This window comes from Phoca vitulina, unplaced genomic scaffold (genome assembly GCF_004348235.1).
Source record: "Phoca vitulina isolate PV1807 unplaced genomic scaffold, GSC_HSeal_1.0 scaffold30, whole genome shotgun sequence".
NCBI lineage: Eukaryota > Metazoa > Chordata > Mammalia > Carnivora > Phocidae > Phoca > Phoca vitulina.
The window spans coordinates 10,266,135-10,287,907 of NW_022589733.1; the positions used below are offsets into that span (position 1 = coordinate 10,266,135).

The window sequence follows — 21,773 nt, forward strand, 5'->3', positions numbered from 1 at the left end:
CATGACCCGAGCCAAAGGCAGACGCTCAGCGACTGAGCCACCCAGGCGCCCCCATAAATACTACTTTTCAAAAAAATTTTACCGTACAAAAAGTCTATACAATAACCATTCTCTCTAGACGTCACTGTGCTCGTTCTTCTGTATCCTTCAAGCCCTAGGTAGATCTGCATATGCTCTTCTCTGCCCCGAGACCGCTTTCCCCCAGAAACGTTACATATGGGAGAGTTGCATCATGTGTTTCACTTTTGTAAAGTTAACTATTTGTGCCAGGGTGGGTCATTCCACTAACCAAGAATATGCCCAAGAAGCGTGAGCAGGGAAAGCGGGGTACGGTTTCAGTTCTCATGTGCTTTAGGTGTTTAAAGAAACACTTTTCCTCTAAGTCCTTAAATTCAAGGCAAGCACTTCATCTGGAGCTCAAACAGGGACATGGGGATCGGCTGCCATGCTGAGGGACCCCGGGTATGCAGTTACAGAAGGGCATGTGGGGCTCCAGTAGGATAACTTCCTGAGGTATTTAAGAGCATTCTGGGGGTACCTGGGTGGCTCAGTCGGCTGAGCATCTGACTCCTGATTTTGGCTCAGGTCGTGATCTCAGGGTCATGAGATCGAGCCCCAGGTCGGGCCCCACACTCAGCTCAGTCTGCTTCAGATTCTCTCACCCTCTCCCTTCTGCCCCTCCCCCCACTCTCACTTTCTCTAAATAAGTAAATAAATAAATAATAATAATAATAATAATAAAAAGTGGACTAGATGCCACTTTGTCTTAAGCTTAACATGGGCCCCAACCCCTAATAAGATGATTCTACTGGTCATAACGCTGTTCAAATTTTTTTCCATTTAGTTGATCTTGGGAATTGTTCTAAATCAGTATCTATAGATCTGTCTTGCTCTTTAAGTGCTTACTGCAAGCTATTCCATAGCGTAAGTTTATGGGATGTTCTCTGGAAAGAGCTCTATGTTCACATCACAAAGGAAAGAAATAAACTAAGAACAAATTTACAAACCAAGAATATAGTATTTTATTCATTTCCAGATTATGAGTATTACACAGCATATACATATATTTAGATAATATATAAAACAATGCACAAACCGTAGGAAGAAATATTGGTCTGAAGTTGCCATATGGGACATCTTTAAATCTGTTAAGTTCGTGGTTAAGTGTATCTCCCCACACACTGAGGCAGGCAGCAGGATAAATTCCAGCATTCATGTTCCAAAGGACAGCTTATTCCCACTGCACTTACAATGCAATTATGGCATTATGGCATGGTCACTGGTGTCCACAACAGGGGACACCGAGTAATAGATAAAAGAACCACAGCACAGTAAATTAATAGAAATATTTGTTTTTTGCATTGTCCTCCAGATAGTTTCCTTTTTAATCTAAGAGCCACATCCGGCGGCTATCCCTTGAGTTGCATTCCAGTTATTGCTGGAGAAAAAGAAACAAACAGAAGAGGTATCAGTTTAAGTTATCAGAAAATAGATGGTCAGTGCCACTAACCGCCCCCCTCCCACCTCTGGTGACACCGGAGGGGACGCTGGGCTGTGCGGAAATGTGTAATGTCAGCAGCAGTCAGGCACGTAAGCGGCCGCCATCTTGTCAGAGGAGACCGATGGGCTGCTAGTAATTTGGGGCTGCTAAAGAGGATGGAAGAGGATGGAAGACGTTCTCCAAGGAAGGCCTGTGAGCAGGAGGCAGGCAGGGGCAGGACCACCTTGTGGAGGTGGAGACAGCAGTAACAGAACATTTCACAGGACTAATCCTGATTCAGTGCTGATGGTGGAAGAAGACCTTAGGAAGATCTTAGGCTGAAAGGTACCCCGGCCCCTCGGTCAACATGGAGATGCTCCGCAGCTGGCCTCAGCACAGCGCACTTGCCGGCTGCCCCAACCCACCGTCTGGACTCCTCTGAGGAAGGCCGGCTTACCTTTGCTTTGTTCTGAACTGGGAGATACAGTTTGAACTCTGCTGGCAGTTCATCTTCTGAGTAGAGTCTGTCTGAGAAGTAAACCCGTCGGATGCGACAGTTTGCATGGATCTGTGGGTGCAAGACTTCTTTTAAGAAACAAAATATGATTGGCCTTCCTCTTGTCCTGCTTCTCATGAAGCCCCTCCCATGATGCTGTCAAAGCTTCATCTCTTTGGCATCTCCTCAGCATGGCTTAGGGGTGGGTTCTGGCAACAGGGATATTTTGCTGGCTATGTGCTCCCACTGTACCTGAGCACACACCTGATGTGGCCTGGACCTCTCTGAGCCCTCTAGACAGTGACCTGGGCACTCAGCCAGAAAGCCCCACTGTTCTGTCACAAGGGCCACAAGCCAGTAACAGGCAGAGCAGACTTCCCTCTCCCGTTGGGGCTCCATCAGGAAAGGAGCCAGCCAGTACCTGCACTCTCAGGGTCTCGATGTAATTTGTGCCATATGCCCGCCTAGTGAAGTCTGACAGATTGAACTGAATCTGGTTCCAGCCATCATCCAGCCTCATGGGCATGGTACAGATGAAGGGTTTGACTCGGGTGGTGCTCTGGTAGTTACTCGCCCGAAACCGCCGACGCACATTCTTGTCATCTAGTACCTATGAAACACAGAAAAAGAGCCACATTAACTCTACCTTGGAAGAAGCAAACAACCTTGGTGAGGCAAGGGCCTGAACTCCCACAGCCCGGTTTCCCAAGGCTGAGGCCCAAGGGAGAATAAACAGACCAGATACAGGTCACACTAGATGCAGATGGCCCGGAAGTAGCAAGTTTATCTTGTCCGTTGCTGAGACAACACCAGCTTCTTAGGGCACATGACACAGCCGAGGGCCCAGAGACCATAGAAAGATTTCATAAACGTTCTCCCATTTGAAAAATCACAAATATTAGAACAGAGACCAACAATAACCAGTATTGAATGGACACTACTCTAACCTTTAAGCTTTGAAATCTGATACCTATCATTCAGATTTCCTAGGTGCTTGCTGCTGCTTTAAAGACCTGGCATGAGGGGCTCCTGGGTGGCTCAGATGGTTAAGCGTCTGCCTTCGGCTCAGGTCATGGTCCCAGGGTCCTGGGATCGAGTACCGCATCGGGCTCCCTGCTCAGCAGGGAGCCTGCTTCTCCCTCTGCCTCTCTCTCTCTCTCTCTGACCCTCATGAATAAATAAATAAAACATTAAAAAAAAAAAGACTTGGCATGAAAGTCTGATTACTAATACCAAATTTATGTTGTCATAATAATGGCCGTATCAAGTGTCTAGCAGAGGCAGAAAAGAAGACACACAAAAGGATAAGGATACTTTCCTAGAGCTACTTTTCTCCTGCAAGTTGACAGGCTATCCCTCTGGGAGAGCTAAGAGTATACACATTCATGTGCATCTACTAACCTGTACTTCAAAGGTAAAATATTTCTTCAGATTTTTGATAATCATGACGAGGAAGGGAAGTTTAATCCCCAACGTCTTCTTTGGGTCTGCAGGACACGTGATATATGTGGTGCTGCAGAGAGAGGGGACACTAGTAAACACACCAGTTGCCTTTTCCTCTGTGGTATACACCATGAAAACACTCGGTCCAAGAGGTAAATTGGAGAGTAGATCTAAAAGATCCAGATACATCATCCAATAATCCCTCAATCCGGATGCTTTAAAAAAAAAAAAAAACAACAAACAAACAATGGTGGACTCTGAAACACAAGCTTCACACAGAACTATATATCAACAAGAAAATACCTGAAAAACAAAGCCAGGCTGGTGAGCTGAGCAATTTCCTGCAGTGAGAGAAGACTCCCCTCTGGTCTAAGAGAGCCATCAAGTGATAGAAAACCCCAACTAAGACCACTGTGGCCCGGAAAACCACACTGTGGCCCAGGCCACCCACTGGATGATTAGTGCCGCCCCCCCATGCACGTCCACAAGCCTTGGTTACGTATAATAACATAACTAACACACAGCACTTACTATGGGCTGAGCAGGCGCTAAGTGTGTTTATACACAATTCACTTACTCAATCTTCACAATAACCCCGTAAGGAAGGTGTCCTGTTATCCTTATTTTACAGATGAGGAAACTAAGGCCTGGGGGATTAAGCAACTTGCCCGGGGCAAGGTGTGAGCAGCAGAGCTGGATCCCCAGTGGGTGGTCGGCCCCGCAGTCCCTGCTATTAGCCTCCACAACGTACTGCCTCGCCGGTGCGGGGGTCTCCGGGTGAACGGGCAGGCTGCCTACCTGACATTTGTTCCTTCAATCTCTAGCACCAGGGACTGGATGTCATTATCAGTGATTCTTTTGATGTGGCCATTCCGCACCTACAATGAAGAAAATGAAACTGATCAGTACTGAAATATTTGGCAATAACTTTGTTAAGATTGTGAAGGCCGAAAGGACCATTTAAAGAAGACCACAGTAGCCATTGGGGCGTTACACAGATCTCTGCGACATGGGAGACTGAGCTTGTATGGAAGTAAGCCACGATGTTACCTCTCTACGGGGTCCCATCAACCAGAACAGGAATTGCAGGTGACCTGGCAATCTGTACGTCAGGATAACGTTGTACGCACTGTGCACCACGGACATTCTTTTTTTTTTTTTTTTTTTTTTTAAAGGTTTTATTTATTTCACCAGGGACATTCTTATACGTTCTCTGACTAATCCTAGCAACAACAAAAATCTTCAAGGTAGGTGGTATTTTACAGATGTAGGTGGTATTTTTCAGATGTAGGTGGTATTTTTCTCCTCTGCTTCTGCCCCAGGGTAATGCAAATGGGGATCCTGAGAGTCAGGGTTAAGGACCAGGCTTTCCATGGCCCGCGCTGCCTCATGCACTCCGGCCAGAAAGCCTGAATGCTGGATGCCACTGAGGAGGAGGTGGGCAACCAAAACATGAAAGCATAACGCCCTGAGTATGAAGCATCATTTCTATCTTCCACAATGCTTCTCACACTGTGCTCCTACTTCCTGCTTCCCTACCTTCTGTTCCCTAAATTTCCGTTTTTTGAAGTTTTCTTTTTTTTTTTTTTTAATTAAATTCTAGTTAGTTAACACAGTGTAATACTAGTTTCAGGAGAATTCAGTGAATCACTGAATTGGTGGGATACAACACCCAGCGCTCATCACAAGTGCCCTCCTTAATGCCCATCACCCATCTAGCTCCTCCCCCACCCACCTCCCCTCTAGGAACCCTCAGTTTGTTCTCTATTGTTAAGACTCTCTTAAATTTCAACTTTCTAAAGTAAGAATTCAAGTCTCATCTTTGCCATACACAGAAGCCCTTCTTTAGCATTTCATCCCACACCGACCTCTCTTCTTTCTGATTTGTTTGTCTGGCTCATGTAGCCTAGAGGACATAATTTAGCACTTCATCCCACATTGTTTTGTATTGTCTGCTGCCTATGTAGGAGGTACAATATGGGGAGGGATCAATACTCAATACGGATTTCCCTTCTCAAAATAATTCGGGAAAGCAGAATTACCTTCAAGCTCTAAACTCTGAAGCACCTAATATGGATAGAGCAGAGATAGGCACAGGCATTTTTGACACGGGGCTGGCCTATTAGGGCTGAATGTATTCACACATGAAAAAGATCAAGCAGCTTTAGAACAGTATGCACCAAAAGCATGCAGTCTTTTTCCAGGTATAGTGAAAATGGCTGTATCGGCCTGTCATAGTCAATGACTCAATCCTTTGGCCTTCCACTGGGCTTGCATATAAAGAGAGAGCACAGTGCCAAGTCTGACAGATAGTTGTATTTTTCAAAACGGATTATTAATAATATGGCATTTTGTGTTTAGACCTCAGTCTCTGTGACCTCTGTTACTATGAATTTGATCCACTTGTGGTGTGCTTGGTGTTCCCATGGGATATGTAATATCACTGCCCATCTTTTTCTGCAAGATGCAACTGAGTCCTGTCTCCTCAAAAAAGTATTTTAAGCTCAAAGGTAGGGATCAAGTATTAAGCATCATTTGTATCTTCCACAATGCTTGGTACTATGCTAGGCATAAACTAAGCATTCAAATATTTGCTGACTTCTGGAATTTGTCACCCTGAGAGTTGGCAAGGATGAATAGATTCAAGGAGGATTTTAAAAAAATTCCTGGATAACATATCCACCATGGACTATTATAGGAAGCCAGAGAGCCTGGGGTATATCACAAAGCCAAGGAGGCTGCCAGTGTGAAGAATGCTTTCCCACAAATCAGCCTTTGGTGCCCATTATCAGAGACAGAATGCATGGTGGATGGGCCCCAGATCTCTGCCAATGTAGCATTTCTTAGGTTCTTAAGACACAAATGTCACATTGAAGTGCTTCTCAAACAAAGCTGGTGACACCCAATGCCCTCCTGCTTCGAATTCTGGGCCGCTTTCCCAGGGAGATTAAGAGCACAAAGCCTTGGGTCTGTGTAGCACATGCCAACACTGCCCACCTCATCCCCCATATAAACACTCTGGACCGAAGTGGCAATATTCCTCCTCTGTTTGCTAGCCCACAGCTGCTGGGGAAAATCAGACTTGTTGGTGAAGGAGGAATCAAACGAGAAATTATTTCCATTTCCAAGTAACAGGATGCAGTCACATTGCTAAGAGCCGCCAGTATTCCAACAAGATGCAAACACTAATTTTATGACATACTGCTAATAATGCTAATATAATTATAGTTATACCTAATAAAACTTCATTCTTTCTTTAAAAGGTACATAATGCTGGCGCCTGGGTGGCTCAGTCGTTAAGCGTCTGCCTTCGGCTCAGGTCATGATCCCAGGGTCCTGGGATCAAGCCCCGCATCAGGCTCCCTGCTCAGCGGGAAGCCTGCTTCTCCCTCTCCCACTCCCCCTGCTTGTGTTCCCTCTCTCGCTGTCTCTGTCAAATAAATAAAATCTTTAAAAAAATAAAATAAAAATAAAAGGTACATAATGCAACTATCAAACAGATGGTTAACTTGAAAAGATTAAGGGCTTAAGGACAACTAAAAGGCAACTTGTTGCAATTTACCCAACACTGCTTGAAAGCATGGCCTCAAATCTTATGTCTCTCCCAGCACAGTGAGAATTCTCTCTCAGCTCCAGAAAGCCCAGCCAGATTTCATAGGGAGGAAATGTTAGGAAACTTGCTTCTGCCCATCTCAAAGTTTATAGCAGATGACTTCACTCCAGCAAATGCGATTATTCAAGTCTTTACAGAAGAAAACAATGCCTTACACTGCACGCAGAAGCCAACAGACTGGAAGCCAAAACAGACTTGGTATATTCTCCTCTGCTTCTGCCCCAGAGGCAAGCTCATTTTTAGCTAGACTTTCAATAACTTCTTAAAGAGAAATTTCTCTCAACAACACATCAACCACCACACTCAGACTTAATTCCTACAAAATTAATTAACGTAGTCCATAAAACAATAGAACTCAGGAAAAAAGGCAGCTTTTTCAAAGGAATGCCCCCCAGTCTGTCTGGAGTTTTAAGTATTCTCATATCACCAGCTGCCAGAGCTTTGAAATCAAATTAAGTTGATTTGTTAGTGAAGTATGATTTTTCTCCTTTATTAAGTTCACAGGGCTACAAACTCATTGGAAAAGCAGGGTGGGGTGGGGGCGCAATCAACCAGAGATATGAGCACTTAAAGGAAACCTCCCAAAACCTCTCTAGGCTCTAAAACTAGGATCAAAGGGAAAAGGGGGGTGGACAATTTGGGGCAAGGCCTCCCAACTGCCCTGGCAATCTGGCTGTCACCGCCTTAAATTGTAAAGGTCTTCCAGGAAGCCACCCCCTCCTCAGTCCAGCTTCTGACAAACACATATAACAAGATACATGGCCTCAGAAAGCATGGACTTCCTTTCCTTAGCTCCTTCTAGTTCAGAGGTTGTTAAGCAGGCCTGGCTTTGAAATGAAGAAAAAATGAACTGGTCAGCATTTATTGCTTATGGTAGAAGTGGGTTTTATTTTACTTCCCTCTCTAAATGAGAAAGTGCCAATTGTTTTTGACTTTTCAATTCTTTTTTATTTCATGACACATTCCCACTATCAAGGTGTGAGTTACAAGTGTTTAATTCCCACAAAAAAATAAACAAAGCCAATCTTATATATTTTTTTCATGAACTCACTATCCCCACCTACCCGCTACCGCCCCCCCCCAACTGCCGTCCCCAAGCTATGAGCTGCAGAACCCAGGCTGCTAGCTATTACAAATGAGAACAGTTCTCAGCCTCTGCAGACACCAGGAAGGGAACCTTCAAGCCCTTCTTGCAATCACTCTCCCAGGCTTTCCATGGTTGCTGGGGCAACTAATAAAGAACACTGATTTTTTTTTTTTTTTTTTTCAATGTAAGCTCCAGGGAGGAGGGTCAAGCTGAGGGGAAAAAAGTACTCCTGGGATAGGGAGGAAGCTGGCCAATGCTCCATATTTCTTCAAGTGTTTTAAAAATAACACATGAGTTGTATGCATTCCCTACCCCCACCTTTCATTTCTCTGGCTCCACCCACTTACCCTGGCAGACAGCTGAGCCCTCAGCCATCTGGCATCCTAGTCTTAATGACACATGTTCCAATTTACATTAAGCCATTAGAGCTGTCCATTTCAGCAGGAAAGTTTCTGCCCGCAGCTAGGGGCTGGGATCTAAGTCTGAAAACAAGCAGAGGGAGACCTCTGTGGGGAGAGCTGGGCATAGCTCGGTCTCAAGGCTAGGGCTTTGCAGGCTCCAACGAGTCAATTAAGTGCATTGCTAACCAGTCTTCCTAGCAATGCCTTGCAAGGGCAAGTATAACTAAAACCCATGCCTTCACCCAATTATAGTAAAAGCTGTTACTCAGAATAATAAACATCATCAGACTGATCCAGGGAACATCTGGGGGAAAAAAAAAAAAAAAACAACCAACAGTTGTACTACCTTCCCATCCAAATGCCCTCGACTCTGCTACTGGAAACCACAGCAGTTTAACAACGTACCAATAAGGTTTGCTAATTAAAAACTAGGGTGTGGAAACGACTTTTCTGGAGACAATTCATTTTTAAAATTGGGAACAGGGAAAGTAAATAAAATTAGGAATGGGGAATGGGAATCTAATACTATCCAGCAACAACCACAAAAAGTCTGGTTCTAATATTTAGCTTTGGAACAGGCGAAGATCAGCAGCAGCTGAAAGACAAGGTGAGAGGCGAGAAAGGCAGAGAGGCTGGTAGGAATTAACATTCTCATCTAGTAGACTTTTAGTATATTAGACTTATATGTTGAAATACGAAAACTATGCTTTATACAGGCATAGATGGGAAGAGAACCATCTGGTATTTTCTTTACAAACCAGAAGTAATGTCTGTATTAAACATAAAAGTCCTTTAGTAAATGTATTATCTGCTGGTCCCAGAAGTTAAGGGAACATCAAGAAACCCCTAATTTCTCCTAAGCTGTTGGTTTGAAAAATTAGCCGCCTTGGGGCTCCTGGGTGGCACAGTTGGTTAAGGTCTGACTCTTGGTTTTGGCTCAGGTCATGATCTTAGGGTCATGGAATCAAGTCCCACCTTGGCCTCTGGCTCAGTGGGGAGTCTGCTTGAGACTTTCTCTCCCTCTCTCTCTGTCCCTCCCCCCACCACCCACCCTCCCTCTCTTGTGCTCTCAAATAAATTTTTTTTAAAAATTGCAGAGGTCTTGGGGTGCCTGGGTGGCTCAGTTGTTAGGCGTCTGCCTTTGGCTCAGGTCATGATCCCAGGGTCCTGGGATCGAGCCCTGCCTCAGGCTCCCTGCTCAGCAGGAAGCCTGCTTCTCCCTCTCCCACTCCCCGTTTGTGTTCCTGTTCTTGCTATTTCTCTCTCTGTCAAATAAATAAATAAATAAAGTCTTTAAAAAAAAATCACAGAGGTCTTTATCAGGAAGTTTACAGTGTAGCCAGGCATAGAGATTTTCAGAAGCTAATTTCAAGTATGAGGAGTATGATGAAAAGGAAGTAGAGATTCTCTAAGGGGATATAAATGAACTTAACCTGGAGGGGCAAGTGGATATAAGCTAACATAAACTGAGGAAGTGCCTTTGCGCTGTGACCTAGAGACTAAAGAAGAGGTGGCAGGGTGAGTCCCAGCAGAGGGACCGTCAGGTATAGCAGGCTGAAGGTTCGAGAACATGACCTCTTTCACTTGAGCGGGAGGTCACTGCTGAGGGGGGAACCTGGGGGAGGTGAGCCTGGAGAACCAGTGAAGCGGGCACCAGACCATGTGCTGTGTGGCCTGAGAGCCACGTTAAGGTTTCTGGACTGGGAAAGCCCTGGTAAATGACAAAATTATTCTAATTTCCGAAGTCTGACTTTACTGCACTTCCTATTCCTAGGCATCAGGTATAGACTTATTTACTCTTGAGCAAATTCCTCAGTTTCCTACCCTATTTAATACTGTACGCCATAACTCTGTTGCCAAGCATTTTATATACATCTTCATTTAATCTCCATAACCATGGGAGGAGGTGGCATCATTACAAAATGAGAAAACTGAGTAGGTAAGTACTTGCCCAAGGTTACACGGCAGAGGACAGAGGGCAGAGCCAGGACACAAATCCACACTGTCCCAACTCTAGCCCTGGGGTTTTAAGGTAAAATACTTTTCTTCCCCTTAAGGAACTTGCAGTCTAGTGGGAAATACACAATAAACTGGCAACTGCCATACAGTGTGATGTAGAGGGCCACAGGCGCACACAGGAGACCTAACTTAAGCTCCCAGTGAAATAACGTTTGAGATTTGAAGGATGGGATGGGGGCAGTGTATGAACTTCAGAGTGATGGATAAACGCAGGTGTTACAAATGTTAGTAACCACACCCGTGAAAATGGAGTTTGTCAATTCACTGGTATCAAGAATATGGCATTCACTCCTCACGTTCATAAGGAGACAGAGCCTGAACAGAAGCCAAACCTAATTTTTCACAGAAAACAAGCTATAGAAATCCTGTCTTCATAAACTCGAAAAGGAGAATAGTAAAGTTTGTGAAATCAAAACAGCAAAAATAGCCATATATACCTACTGGCAAAGGTCAGGGTCATTTGTCCACCCCTCCCTCCATCAAACTTTGCCTTTACTACAACTTTTCCTTACTCCCTGAGAGCAGGGAACATGTCTTCTTCTCTTTGTATCTCCCCAAATCTACACAGCACCTGTGACTTAACTGTTGCTCAATAAATCTTTGATAAGTATATCAATTCCCAGTGTTTCCCCAACTGGGTTGGATTCCCAACACTTCCTGAGGACTTTGTAATATAGTCAAGAAAAGGCACACATACAACAAAGCCTATGGATCTGACCCCAAACTTGCCGTTTTCCTCCCTTCCCTTTTCTTGCCGCAGGGGAAAAAATTCACCCCTAAACACTTTTCAGTCTAAATACGAAAAGTAGAAAACATAATTAACTTTTACTATTACAAGAACTTTGATTAAAATGAGTGTTATTCTAAATGTTTTCTTTGCCAAAATGTCTGTTTAATTTACTCCACGTAACCCTGCCAGTTGTTCTAATGTTTTCACACGTGTTTATGTCATTAGGGTACCATCCGACCTCTAGTGGCATTGTTACGGGACACAGTGCACCATGGTTACTTTGCTTTTATATTCCGTGTGTAAACATGTTGACTAGTCAAAGAGCTACATTTGAAAAATAAAACACACTACAAAAGATCAAGCCCCGGAAGGGTTAAAATGGACAACTCTGGTAAGTTTCACCTACTAGAAATGCTGAGGCCTCTCTACCGCTGGAAGTTCTGGAAGTTCTCCGACCTGCTCTGTAAACCTCTCCTAGATCTAGTCCCATTCTCTAGTTCGATTGCCTCATATTGACACTTTTGTTACAATTTCATATTCAACGGCACACAGGTCACTCTCTCCATGCCTCCTGACAGCCCATAACTAAGTCAAGCCACAGCTGGGAAGCCATCATCCTTACAAAGTTCTCATGTACATTCACTCCAGGTTCTCTTTGCAGAGATGCGATTTCAGTTTACAGCTTTTATTCCAATGTGAACAAAACGAAGGAACTGAAAACCTCAGTAACGTAAGGAAAAAATTAAGGAACTGCTTTCCTGTGTATTACCCTGAATTTGTGGATAGAAGCACTGTGAAAGAGGAAAGAAAATTGGTCAGATTTTTCACATAAGCATAAGGCCCAAACAACTCACTATATTCAGATCTTTCAACTATCTTATAAAAATGACATTAAGAACACACCACCCTCGGGCGCCTGGGTGGCTCAGTTGGTTGGGCGACTGCCTTCAGCTCAGGTCATGATCCTGGAGTCCCAGGATCGAGTCCCACATCGGGCTCCCTGCTCACGGGGAGTCTGCTTTCCCTCTGATCCTCCCCCATCTCATGCTCTCTCTGTCTCATTCTCTCTCTCAAATAAATAAATTAAAAAAATCTTAAAAAAAAAAAAAAAAGAACACACCACCCTCAAAGCTGCTTTGGAAATGCAGAATTCCCTAGTGATGACAGGCAGAAGGCTATCTGTGTTCTCACCCAATCTCTGGGTGGCCCAAAACGCTTATCTGTGGATATAGGAAGACTTGTTTTGAGATGAAATCCAAGATTCTTGGCTTCATTACCAATAAACTGCTTATTCAGATTACTCCACATCCATCTCTATAAAAACACCATTCAACATACCACTTCTTTCAGTTGTCCCCTAAGGAATCACCTGTCTTCCACAATAGAGTGCCTGTCTTAACTTATCCTTAAAAAAAAAAAGGGATAGCTGACTGGGAATATGCATGAGACAACTAGACCATGCTAGACACACACATCCCCTATTCAATATCTCCAAAAAGACAGGAGATGAAGGAGAGGGTCATCATCTCCCGGGGTCAGTGAAAATGTTATCCAGTGGATACCTCAATAAAAATAATGAGGCTGGTACCCGGCTCTGAGCTTATTACTGCAAACAAAACTTTATCACAATTTTGCCATTTTTCTGATGTAGACATCAAGCACGGAAGGCATAGCATAGACCCCAAGAAGCAATGAATGTGGAGCAGGTGCCAAAGGCCCCCGAATTCCGCCTTGTCTGAGATCACTGGAAGGAAAGGAGCAAATGAATGAAATCCAAACATAACTGCCTCTGGCTGTGCCCCTAGAAGGTAGCCTGGAACAAAGGCTCTGTGTCTTGTGCCCAGCACAGTGCCTGGCACAAAACAGGCTATCAGTAAATATTTGTGAAATCAATGAACAGCAGCTTCTTTCATCTGCGTGTTCCCAAAGCAAACTCAAGTAAGTTTATGCATTTCACGGTAGGAGATGGGCACTATCGATCCCACTATATAAATGGGGAAACCGAGGCTCTGAGGAACTGACTGACCAAGTCAAGACGGCGGCGAGGGACCACTGTCCCAACCACACCACGGCCACAGGACACTTAAACCCCAGCTACGCCCACCCCACACGCACCCCCCGCCCCCCGCTGCTGACACGACGTCCCCACCGCGCGCCTCTGTCACGCCAGCCTGGGGACAGGTCACAGCAGCGCCCACCTGGCCACCCCGGAGCTCCAACTCGACACAACTACCCGCCACCCCGTCCCCAGCCCCCAGACGAGGAGGGGGCGCGGCCCCAGCACCCCGCCCAGCCACCGCCCCCCAGCTCCTAACCTTTTTGTCCCAGATCTGCAGGGGTTTGCTGCCAATGCTGTAGAGGATGGAGAGGAAGCCGCTCTGGAATGTGTTTTTGAACATCTCGCCCGCGGCCTGGCCAGCCGCGCCGGAGCCGACCTAGATACGGGCACCAAGTGGCGAAGGGAAAGCAGGGGCCGGCCCTGGTCCGAAGATGAGAAGCTGCGCCCCTGACCGCCCGATCTGTATTCACTCGCGGCTAAACTTGGACGCGAAACGCTACGTCCCCGAGTTTCAGCTCCCACAAGAAATAAGCAACCTCAATTCGGAAACCAAAGCAACTGCCGCCCGAGCTGCTCTCCCCGCCTTAAGTGGAGGCGGTGGGCCTTGCGCCGCGTAGCATGGATCCCTCCGCCTGCTTGACCCGCCCCCTGAGCGCGCGGAGCCCAATCCTGCCACAAGGATCACGGACTTCCGGTCCCTTCCGCTCTTAAGCCCCGCCCCAGTTCCGCCTCCTTGTGGAAAGAACTCTGTAGTCAAGGGACTATTTTTTCCGTCGTAGTCCCCCAGAGTTGCTTTTAGAAGGCGGAAGGAGACAGAGGATTATAGAATGTGTGAGACACGCGCACGGTGTCAAGGAAACGTGGCGGGGGTGGGGTCAGGGGCGTGAAGACCTGGCCCCGCCCCTTAAGGGACTGGGAGGAGTTACAAGGGCAAAAGAAAAGTGGAGAAAGGCGCGTAAGGTGGCTTGGCTAAGCAACTGCTTACCTGGTGTCCTGAGAATGTCAAATAGATGCTGGCCAAGAGCGGGATAAGGTTAAAGCAGCCGACCATTATTGTGCACTCACTCTGCTAAGCGCCTTATACGCATCATTGCTTTAATTATCAACAGAGTCACTGTGAATATATCGCGTTATCTTGTGGGATGCAAACCAGTGCTCTCGGGAAAATGTATTACCAGGAATGCACGAGCAAACAAAAAAAGGCTGAACATTAAGGTAAAAGCAGAAATTAATAAAATTAAACAAAATAAAGTTGAGTTGGTTGAGTTGAATCAACAGCTGTTTTAAATCAATTAATACTTAGACCATTTTTAAAAAGACATAAAATAAGCTCTGCTATTTCGCGTGTGGAAGAAATCCCAAATGTTGGAGACGAACCACTCCTGAGCATCTACCTCAATATCATACTGTGTGCCCAGGCCTGTGCTGGGTATTGTGGCTGAGGGAAAAGGAGTTTGCTGTTAACATCATCATCAAAACAGCTACAAATGGCTAAGATCATCTGAGCATTTATTAGGTATCAGGCACTATACTAAGAGCTTTAGCCTTTACTAAATCATTTAATTCTCACAGCAACCCTGTGAACAATCTAAGCAGAATTTCCAGACATGGTGGTGGTGGTTGGGGGGGGGTGGGGAATATATGGATCTTATTAGAGCAGAAAATCAAATTTTTTTATATGAAACTGTTATTTTTGGATGACTTCTGGGGACTCTATATACTTTAGGCCGGTGAACAATTTATCCCTTGATTGTTATTAAAATTTTCAGGGATCCTGCTTTGCCTCTTCCAGCTTCTGATGGCCCTAGGTGTTCCTTGGCTTGTGGCAAGCATCACTCCCTAATCTCTCTGCCATTTTGACATAGCTTTTCTCTGTGTCCTCTCCTCTTATAAGCACACCGATTATTGGATTTAGTGCCCACCTTGAATCCAGTAGGACATCATCTTGAGACCTTCAACTTATTGCATCCACAAAGACCCTCTTTCCAAATAAATGCCCATTTCTTTTTTTTTTTTTAAGATTTTATTTATTTGACAGAGAGAGACACAGCGAGAGAGGGAACACAAGCAGGGGAGTGGGAGAGGGAGAAGCAGGCTTCCCGCAGAGCAGGGAGCCCGATGCGGGGCTCGATCCCAGGACCCTGGGATCATGACCTGAGCCCAAGGCAGATGCTTAACGACTGAGCCACCCAGGCGCCCCTAAATGCCCATTTCTGATGTTCTGGGTGGACATGAATTTTGAGGAGAAACTATTCAACTCACTATACTAACTCATCAGAGAGGACTTCTTCGACAACCAACCTGAAATGGCACCCCCCCAACTCCCAACTATTTGTCCCCCTACCCCACTTTATTATTTTTTTTATAGCACTTACCATCACTTCATTGTCTATATAGTTACTTATTGCTATCTCCCTTCCCCTGATTTTGTTCTTCTGGAAGAAAGAATTTGATCTGTCTTGCTTATAGATGTATTCCCAGTACCCAATCCAAGCGCTTGCAAAAAGTGGGAATGCAGTAAGTATGTGCTGAATCAGTGAATCAGACCAGTGATCCTGGTCACTGCAGGCCCAGCATGGCTCTGTCTCTTCTGGACTCAGTAGCTCCACACCCATCCAGCCAAGAGAAATCTCCTTCTGCTCTGAATTGGGGCTCACCTATCCCATTTGCCTGCTCACATTTCTCTCATTAACCATGCATTCTCCTCAGCTAAAATGGAACACCTTGAGCAAGTGTGGGCCCAAGGGCCTTGAACAGATAGCCGATCAATGAGCAAGCTGATGGAGAAAATGAGTGTTTGCTTCTCCTAACTACCCATTCTCAGTAAGTGTCTGCCTGAACTGTGTTCAGTTCTTTCTTATGTTGGATTTCAGAGTTGATTGTGATTATGGCCTTGGCTACAGTAAAGATGATTTGATCCAAGGTTTGGAGAACATAAATTAGTGAGTTGGCTCCATTGTAGATTTAAATTTGGTATGCTTTTTCCAGATGCAGACTGTGTCTTCTGTGCATGTATCTTAGCACGTACACAGTACCACCATCATGGCAGACATAGGCTGGATGGATGAGTAGACTAGAGCCAAATGGTCATCTCTGACATTTACTTTTGTTTCAAAGGTAATGCAGCCCAAATTAACCTAAAACCACAGATGTCTCTCACAGAAAAATGCATTAAACACTATAATTCTTTAAGATTGTTTTCCCTTCATCAACAAGAAGTCATGTAATGACAAAACACAAGAAAAATCTTGCTAATGAGTTGCTTCCTTCAATGATTTCTATAATTAGAATGGGGTGGATGAGTCAGTTAAGAAAGTAATACATAGAAAGGAAGCAGAATTTACTGAGGCAGTAAAGGGATTCTGATCTGGGTAGTGGGTGAGGAAGCTCAACTGATGCAAATCAGGCCATTAAGAACTTCAGAAGCGGTAACAATCCTAACCATCATCGAGTGAGGTACAAGATAGGGGTGGTCTTGAAAACCCCATTACTACTGCAAGGGGCTTAGTTTGTTGACTTGAAATTTGGGTAAAACCATTGCAGAAGTAGCAACCAGTACTTGACCAGCCCAGAATCTCGAACCATGAATGTATCACAGTCCTCAGTTTAGATAGGTCACCTTGGTAGGATATCAAAACATACTCAGAGATTATGGCAAGTAAATCAAAGCCATGATATCAGTAACCCATGTCAAAGTGAGGAATAAGTTTCTGATTATTGTGGTATTTTGTTATTTAAGATAAATGTATTAGAGAATCTGATACTTTAAATTTCATTTGAAATACTTAAAGGAATGTGAAATTAGATCTATGATTTTAATTTTTAAAAATGTTGAAGACATTTTAAGTTTATAAACACTGTTTCAAGATTTTGATTTATTAAATCTATGAGTTTAAGGATGTTCATATTTGAATGCTTAGGAAGACTTCACCCAATTTTAGGTCTTTCTTATTAGCTATTGGAAATGTTTATGGAAATCAAACAGATTAAATATGTGGTTGACTTTGAAATGTCTAAGGAAACTAGATTAATTGTACAAGCAATGTTTACAGTGTAACCCATTAGAATTTTGAGTTGATTGAGCATTAATCAAGGAATAAGCAAAAGTGTTTATATACAAAACTAACGAGTTTGTAGTTAGAACAAGATTTGGAAATTAATGTTAAGAACACAAAGTAGATTTTAAATGTACAGCTTTAATAACTAAGGTATTAGAAACACCAGTAATTGTGTTTTTAATACCTTTTCAGTGTGCAAAGTCTGTGGACAGTGTTCGTTCCTGTCAGAGCCCAGAAACTCTGAACACTGGCCTCCGAGAGACACAAGGGACTTGCCACACACTGCAAGGCAGGGTTTATGCCCTACCCCTCCTTGCTGATCAGGATGGGAAGGTATAGCAATGAGGGGAATAGTTGTGCCTGGAGAATCACCCTTTAGCTGGGAGCAAAGATGGAAGTGTGCCTTGGAACTGGGTGTTCAGCTAGTGGATGGAGCACCACTGCATGCCAGCACCAGTGGTTATATCCAAAGACCATCAGTCCTGACGACTTCAGTAAAAGATGCAGTGGTGGGCAGATGAGGCTCCTGCTCATCTGAGAGTGAAGTTCAAATGGAACTCTGTTGGGTCCCTGCACGTTGTTATTTTTAAAATTTATTTTTTAATTCAAACAGTAAAATGTACTTTTTTTGGGGGGGTGTACAGTTTCGACAAAGGCACCGAGTCATATAACCATCGCCATATTTAGGATACAGACAGTTCCATCAACCCCCAAATTTTCTCCTGTTATCACCCCCCAACCGCCATGATGAATCCCTGGCAACCACAGTTCTGTTCTCCATTTCCTACATTTTGCCTTTCCCAGAATGTCATATAAATGGAATTAGTAGGTAGCCTTTTGAGTCTGGCTTCTTCACTTAGCACCATGCGTTTGAAATGGACATTTTAAAAGCTTGCTGCATATTCCTCAAAGTGTTGCTCCACCATTCTATACCCACCCCTCTGCCCAGGGATATTTTGTAACACTTGCCAGCCCCCTGCATGCTTACTTTTTTTTTTTTTTTTAAAGATTTATTTATTTGACAGAGAGAGACACAGGGAGAGAGGGAACACAAGCAGGGGGAGTGGAAGAGGGAGAAGCAGGCTCCCCGCCGAGCAGGGAGCCCGATGCGGGGCTCGATGCAGGGCTCGATCCCAGGACCCCGGGATCATGACCTGAGCCGAAGGCAGACGCTTAACGACTGAGCCACCCAGGCGCCCCCTCTGCATGCTTACTTTTGAAGGCTTCCCTATAGCATTTCAAATATATTAAAAGGTAGCCATTTTTCATATTTAAGGTAACTTTTTCCCTGTATTTTCTTGAAAAGATCTTTAAAAATTGCTTTTGAAATTACTTGATTTGGTGATTGCGACACTTCACTATCATGAGAAAAATATTTTTTTAAAGCAAATAACAATGAAGCTCATAGGATTGGAAAGACATGTAATTACATTTATTAATTTTTTATTTTATAACTTTCTTAAGGGAGCGCCAACACCTTTTTTTTTTTTTTTTTCCAGGTCTCAAACATTCCTGCTTCGCTGGAAAGCTCGACGACTCTGGGCACCGTGTCCCAAGCGCCTAACAGAGCCCCACAAGAATTCCATGGCTAAAGGCATCACGGTTCCAACCTACACCAGTGACGGAAGGAAAGAGAAGGCTGCTTTCTCTGAATCATGGCAATGCCTAAGACAAAACAAAACATATGGCACAGTAATTCCTTTTTAGGATTTTATCTCACAAACACAATGTACTGTGTAAAAATGTATGTGCAAATGTGTTCACTGCAGCAGTACTGGGAATAGCTCTGCTGAGACTCTATCATCAGTTAGGGACTGCTTTGCCTTTGGTACGTCACACACTGGGACGCCACCCAGCCACGAGAATGGGTGAGGTAGATCTATACGTGCCTACAGTGAAATTGTCACAACTCAGGAAAAGCACAAGTTGCAAAAAAAGAATGTGTAGCCTGGTGACATATCTGTAAAAATAAAAATCATCATGATTTTTTAACTGTTAGTAAACATGAAGGAAAAAAATCGCAAGATAGACGCCAGATGTAACCACAGCTACCTCCAAAGGAGGAAAGAGTTTTCGTGTGTGTGTGTATGTGATGGGATGGGGGGGGGGGTGCGGTGGGGGAAGGTTTCATGATCGACTTTTAGGTAACATTTGAATTTTTTGCCATGAGCATATTATTACTTTGGTGGTCAGGAAAGTTAAACAAACGTTACTTTAAACAGCCCAAACTCAAGCAGGAGCATTGAAAAGATGTGAATCGATGTTCTGGATTTCCAAGCACGTTGTGGATGAGCTTTATAGACTGTTTTTGGGTAAGCAGGTCCCTTGTCCCCTTCTCTCAAGGTCAAAAAAGCCTAAGCAAAAACTTCTCCTTTCCCTTCATGCCACAAACTCTCTCCCACCCAGTAGTAATCATCCACAAAAAAGACACTTATCTGATACGCTTGAGAGGTTTCTGGAAAACAAGACTTTCCCACGGGGAAGTTAAAGAGCACCTTGGTTGAGAAGATAAATGGGGAGCTAGCATTCAAGTTCTGCATGGCATCTAAGAATTCCCAAGTCCATCAACAGCACCTACTCTGAAGAGACCCTTCTCATCTGGGAAGGCTCTCAAATGCCGGCAGGTAAACACGGAGGTGATGTGCCATGTAGATAAACGTGCACACACAAAGCACCATGTCTGTAGGAGCTTCGGGGGTGTGCTCATTATGTCGAGGTATGGAGATACCGTCTCCCAGAGTCCCGGGAGGCCACGAGAAATTTGCAGAGACTTGAGTCAAAAGGGCCGCGTGAGAGAGCCTGCTTGAGAAAACCAGGCCCGCGATGCTGTTGGAAAGTCCCAAGTCCATCCGCTCGGCGTCCTGTTGGCCTTACAAAGTCTGCTGGCAGCGGGCCTGCGGGCCCTCCTCGCTGGTGTCCGGGGGCCAGGCACAGTCTCGGGCTCCCACACCTGTGGAACTGCTTGGATACGACAGAGGCTGCTCCAAGGGACACTGACGCCGTGGCGACCCCGAGGGGCCTCTTTGCTTTCCCCCCACAACCGCTTCAGAAACTGTGAGTGTCCACACCTGGGTTCCCACAGTCACCTGTTCAGGACAAGCAGCAAAGACAGAAGAAGGAATGTTGTGGGACCAAGTGGCTTTTGTGGGGAACTAGCCGCGTGGGCATCGGGGTCTGCCCGGCACTCCTGCTCGCGACACGCTGTGGGAGGGCGCAGGCCACAGCCAGAGGCAAAGCTGGGCGGCCACCAGGTTGAGGCTGCTTTTACCTCCTCGCGGCCCGGCTGTCCTGGACGGCAGGCCCGAGGGAGCCGGGGAAGGCTGGTTTGTAAAGCGGGTCTCGTTTTCACTTAACAAATCTAATCGCACCCTCTCTCACAGCCGACCAGGCCGCTTTTCCTTCCAGTTCACGGGAGCTTCTGAAGGCAAGAAGCAGCCCTTGGATCTGGACCTGAGACCCCTGACCCGTTCCCTGCTGCACGACCGCAGACTCAACCAGCCTCCAAGGTAAGACGCTTTTCCAGAAGGGGCCACAGGGAAGAGGGGCCGAATGGGGAGGCAGAATGAACTGTGGAGACCCCCAGCAATAGGAAAGCAAATAAGGGGCTAAGGCATCCCCCGGAGATCACTAGAGGTGACATTTGTTTACCACCTAGTCACTGGGTTAGAAGGGTCAAGGCAAAACATGGCTCTCCTGGCTCCCCCGTCTACTGGAGTCACCTGCAGTTTGCCCCATTCCCAGGAGTCGTTCACGGTACCTGTTCAACTTCTCATCTCTGGTCAAGAGCTTCCTTCAAACTGGTCCTCCTCACCCCCGGGACTCCCCCTGCTTTCCTCTGGCTAGAACCTGGCACGAATGCTCTTCTACTTCACTCAGTCCTCTGTGGCCACGGGTCTCGGTTCATGGCCCCTTCCACACTGAAAACTCTCCATACATTTCTTTTAAAACCTTTTATTCAATAATATATACTTTTAAAATTATAATATGTAACTGCCCGTCATGCCATATGTTGCCCCCGTGCCCCCACTGTGGAGTCTGTGGTTGGCTAGTTACCGTGGTCTGCTGGAAAAACAGGTGGCCACAGGCTGAGGCAAGGGGGCGCAGGGGGGCAACAGTAACCAACAACCATTTTGCATACCCTTCACATTTCCCATGCTTTCTGGGTCAGGAGGAAGTCAACAGGAAGCCAAAGGCGTGTGAACCTTTTACATTCGGAAGTGAGGTTTGATATACGGTGGTGGGCTGCCCTTCGGTTGGTCTGGTTCGTGCTGGCCAAACCTGCCACCATTTTGTGTCTGCTCACGGAACGTGATCTCTCTACACACGTTAAGACGTTTGATTTGGTTCTTGTTCTGCTTATGGAAAAATGGGAGGAACCGCAACAGAC

General features: G+C 45.3%; 2 protein-coding genes across 2 annotated transcripts in view; both read right to left on the reverse strand.

Moving 5' to 3' along the window:
* Positions 1–1,353: 1,353 nt before the first annotated feature.
* CFAP20 (cilia and flagella associated protein 20) lies at positions 1,354–13,939 on the reverse strand. Its single transcript, XM_032424495.1, has 6 exons — positions 13,585–13,939; positions 4,218–4,297; positions 3,378–3,489; positions 2,398–2,586; positions 1,938–2,048; positions 1,354–1,438 (listed from the first exon to the last, which is right to left on the reverse strand). Exons 1-6 carry the CDS (start codon positions 13,666–13,668, stop codon positions 1,433–1,435), a joined length of 582 nt encoding a protein of 193 aa, XP_032280386.1. The 5' UTR covers positions 13,669–13,939; the 3' UTR covers positions 1,354–1,432.
* A 4,921-nt stretch (positions 13,940–18,860) lies between these two features.
* Positions 18,861–21,773, reverse strand: part of CSNK2A2 (casein kinase 2 alpha 2) — a 39,951-nt gene continuing 37,038 nt past the window's right edge. The window contains exon 11 of the mRNA XM_032424524.1: positions 18,861–21,773. The gene's annotated coding sequence lies outside the window, so the exon portion shown is untranslated.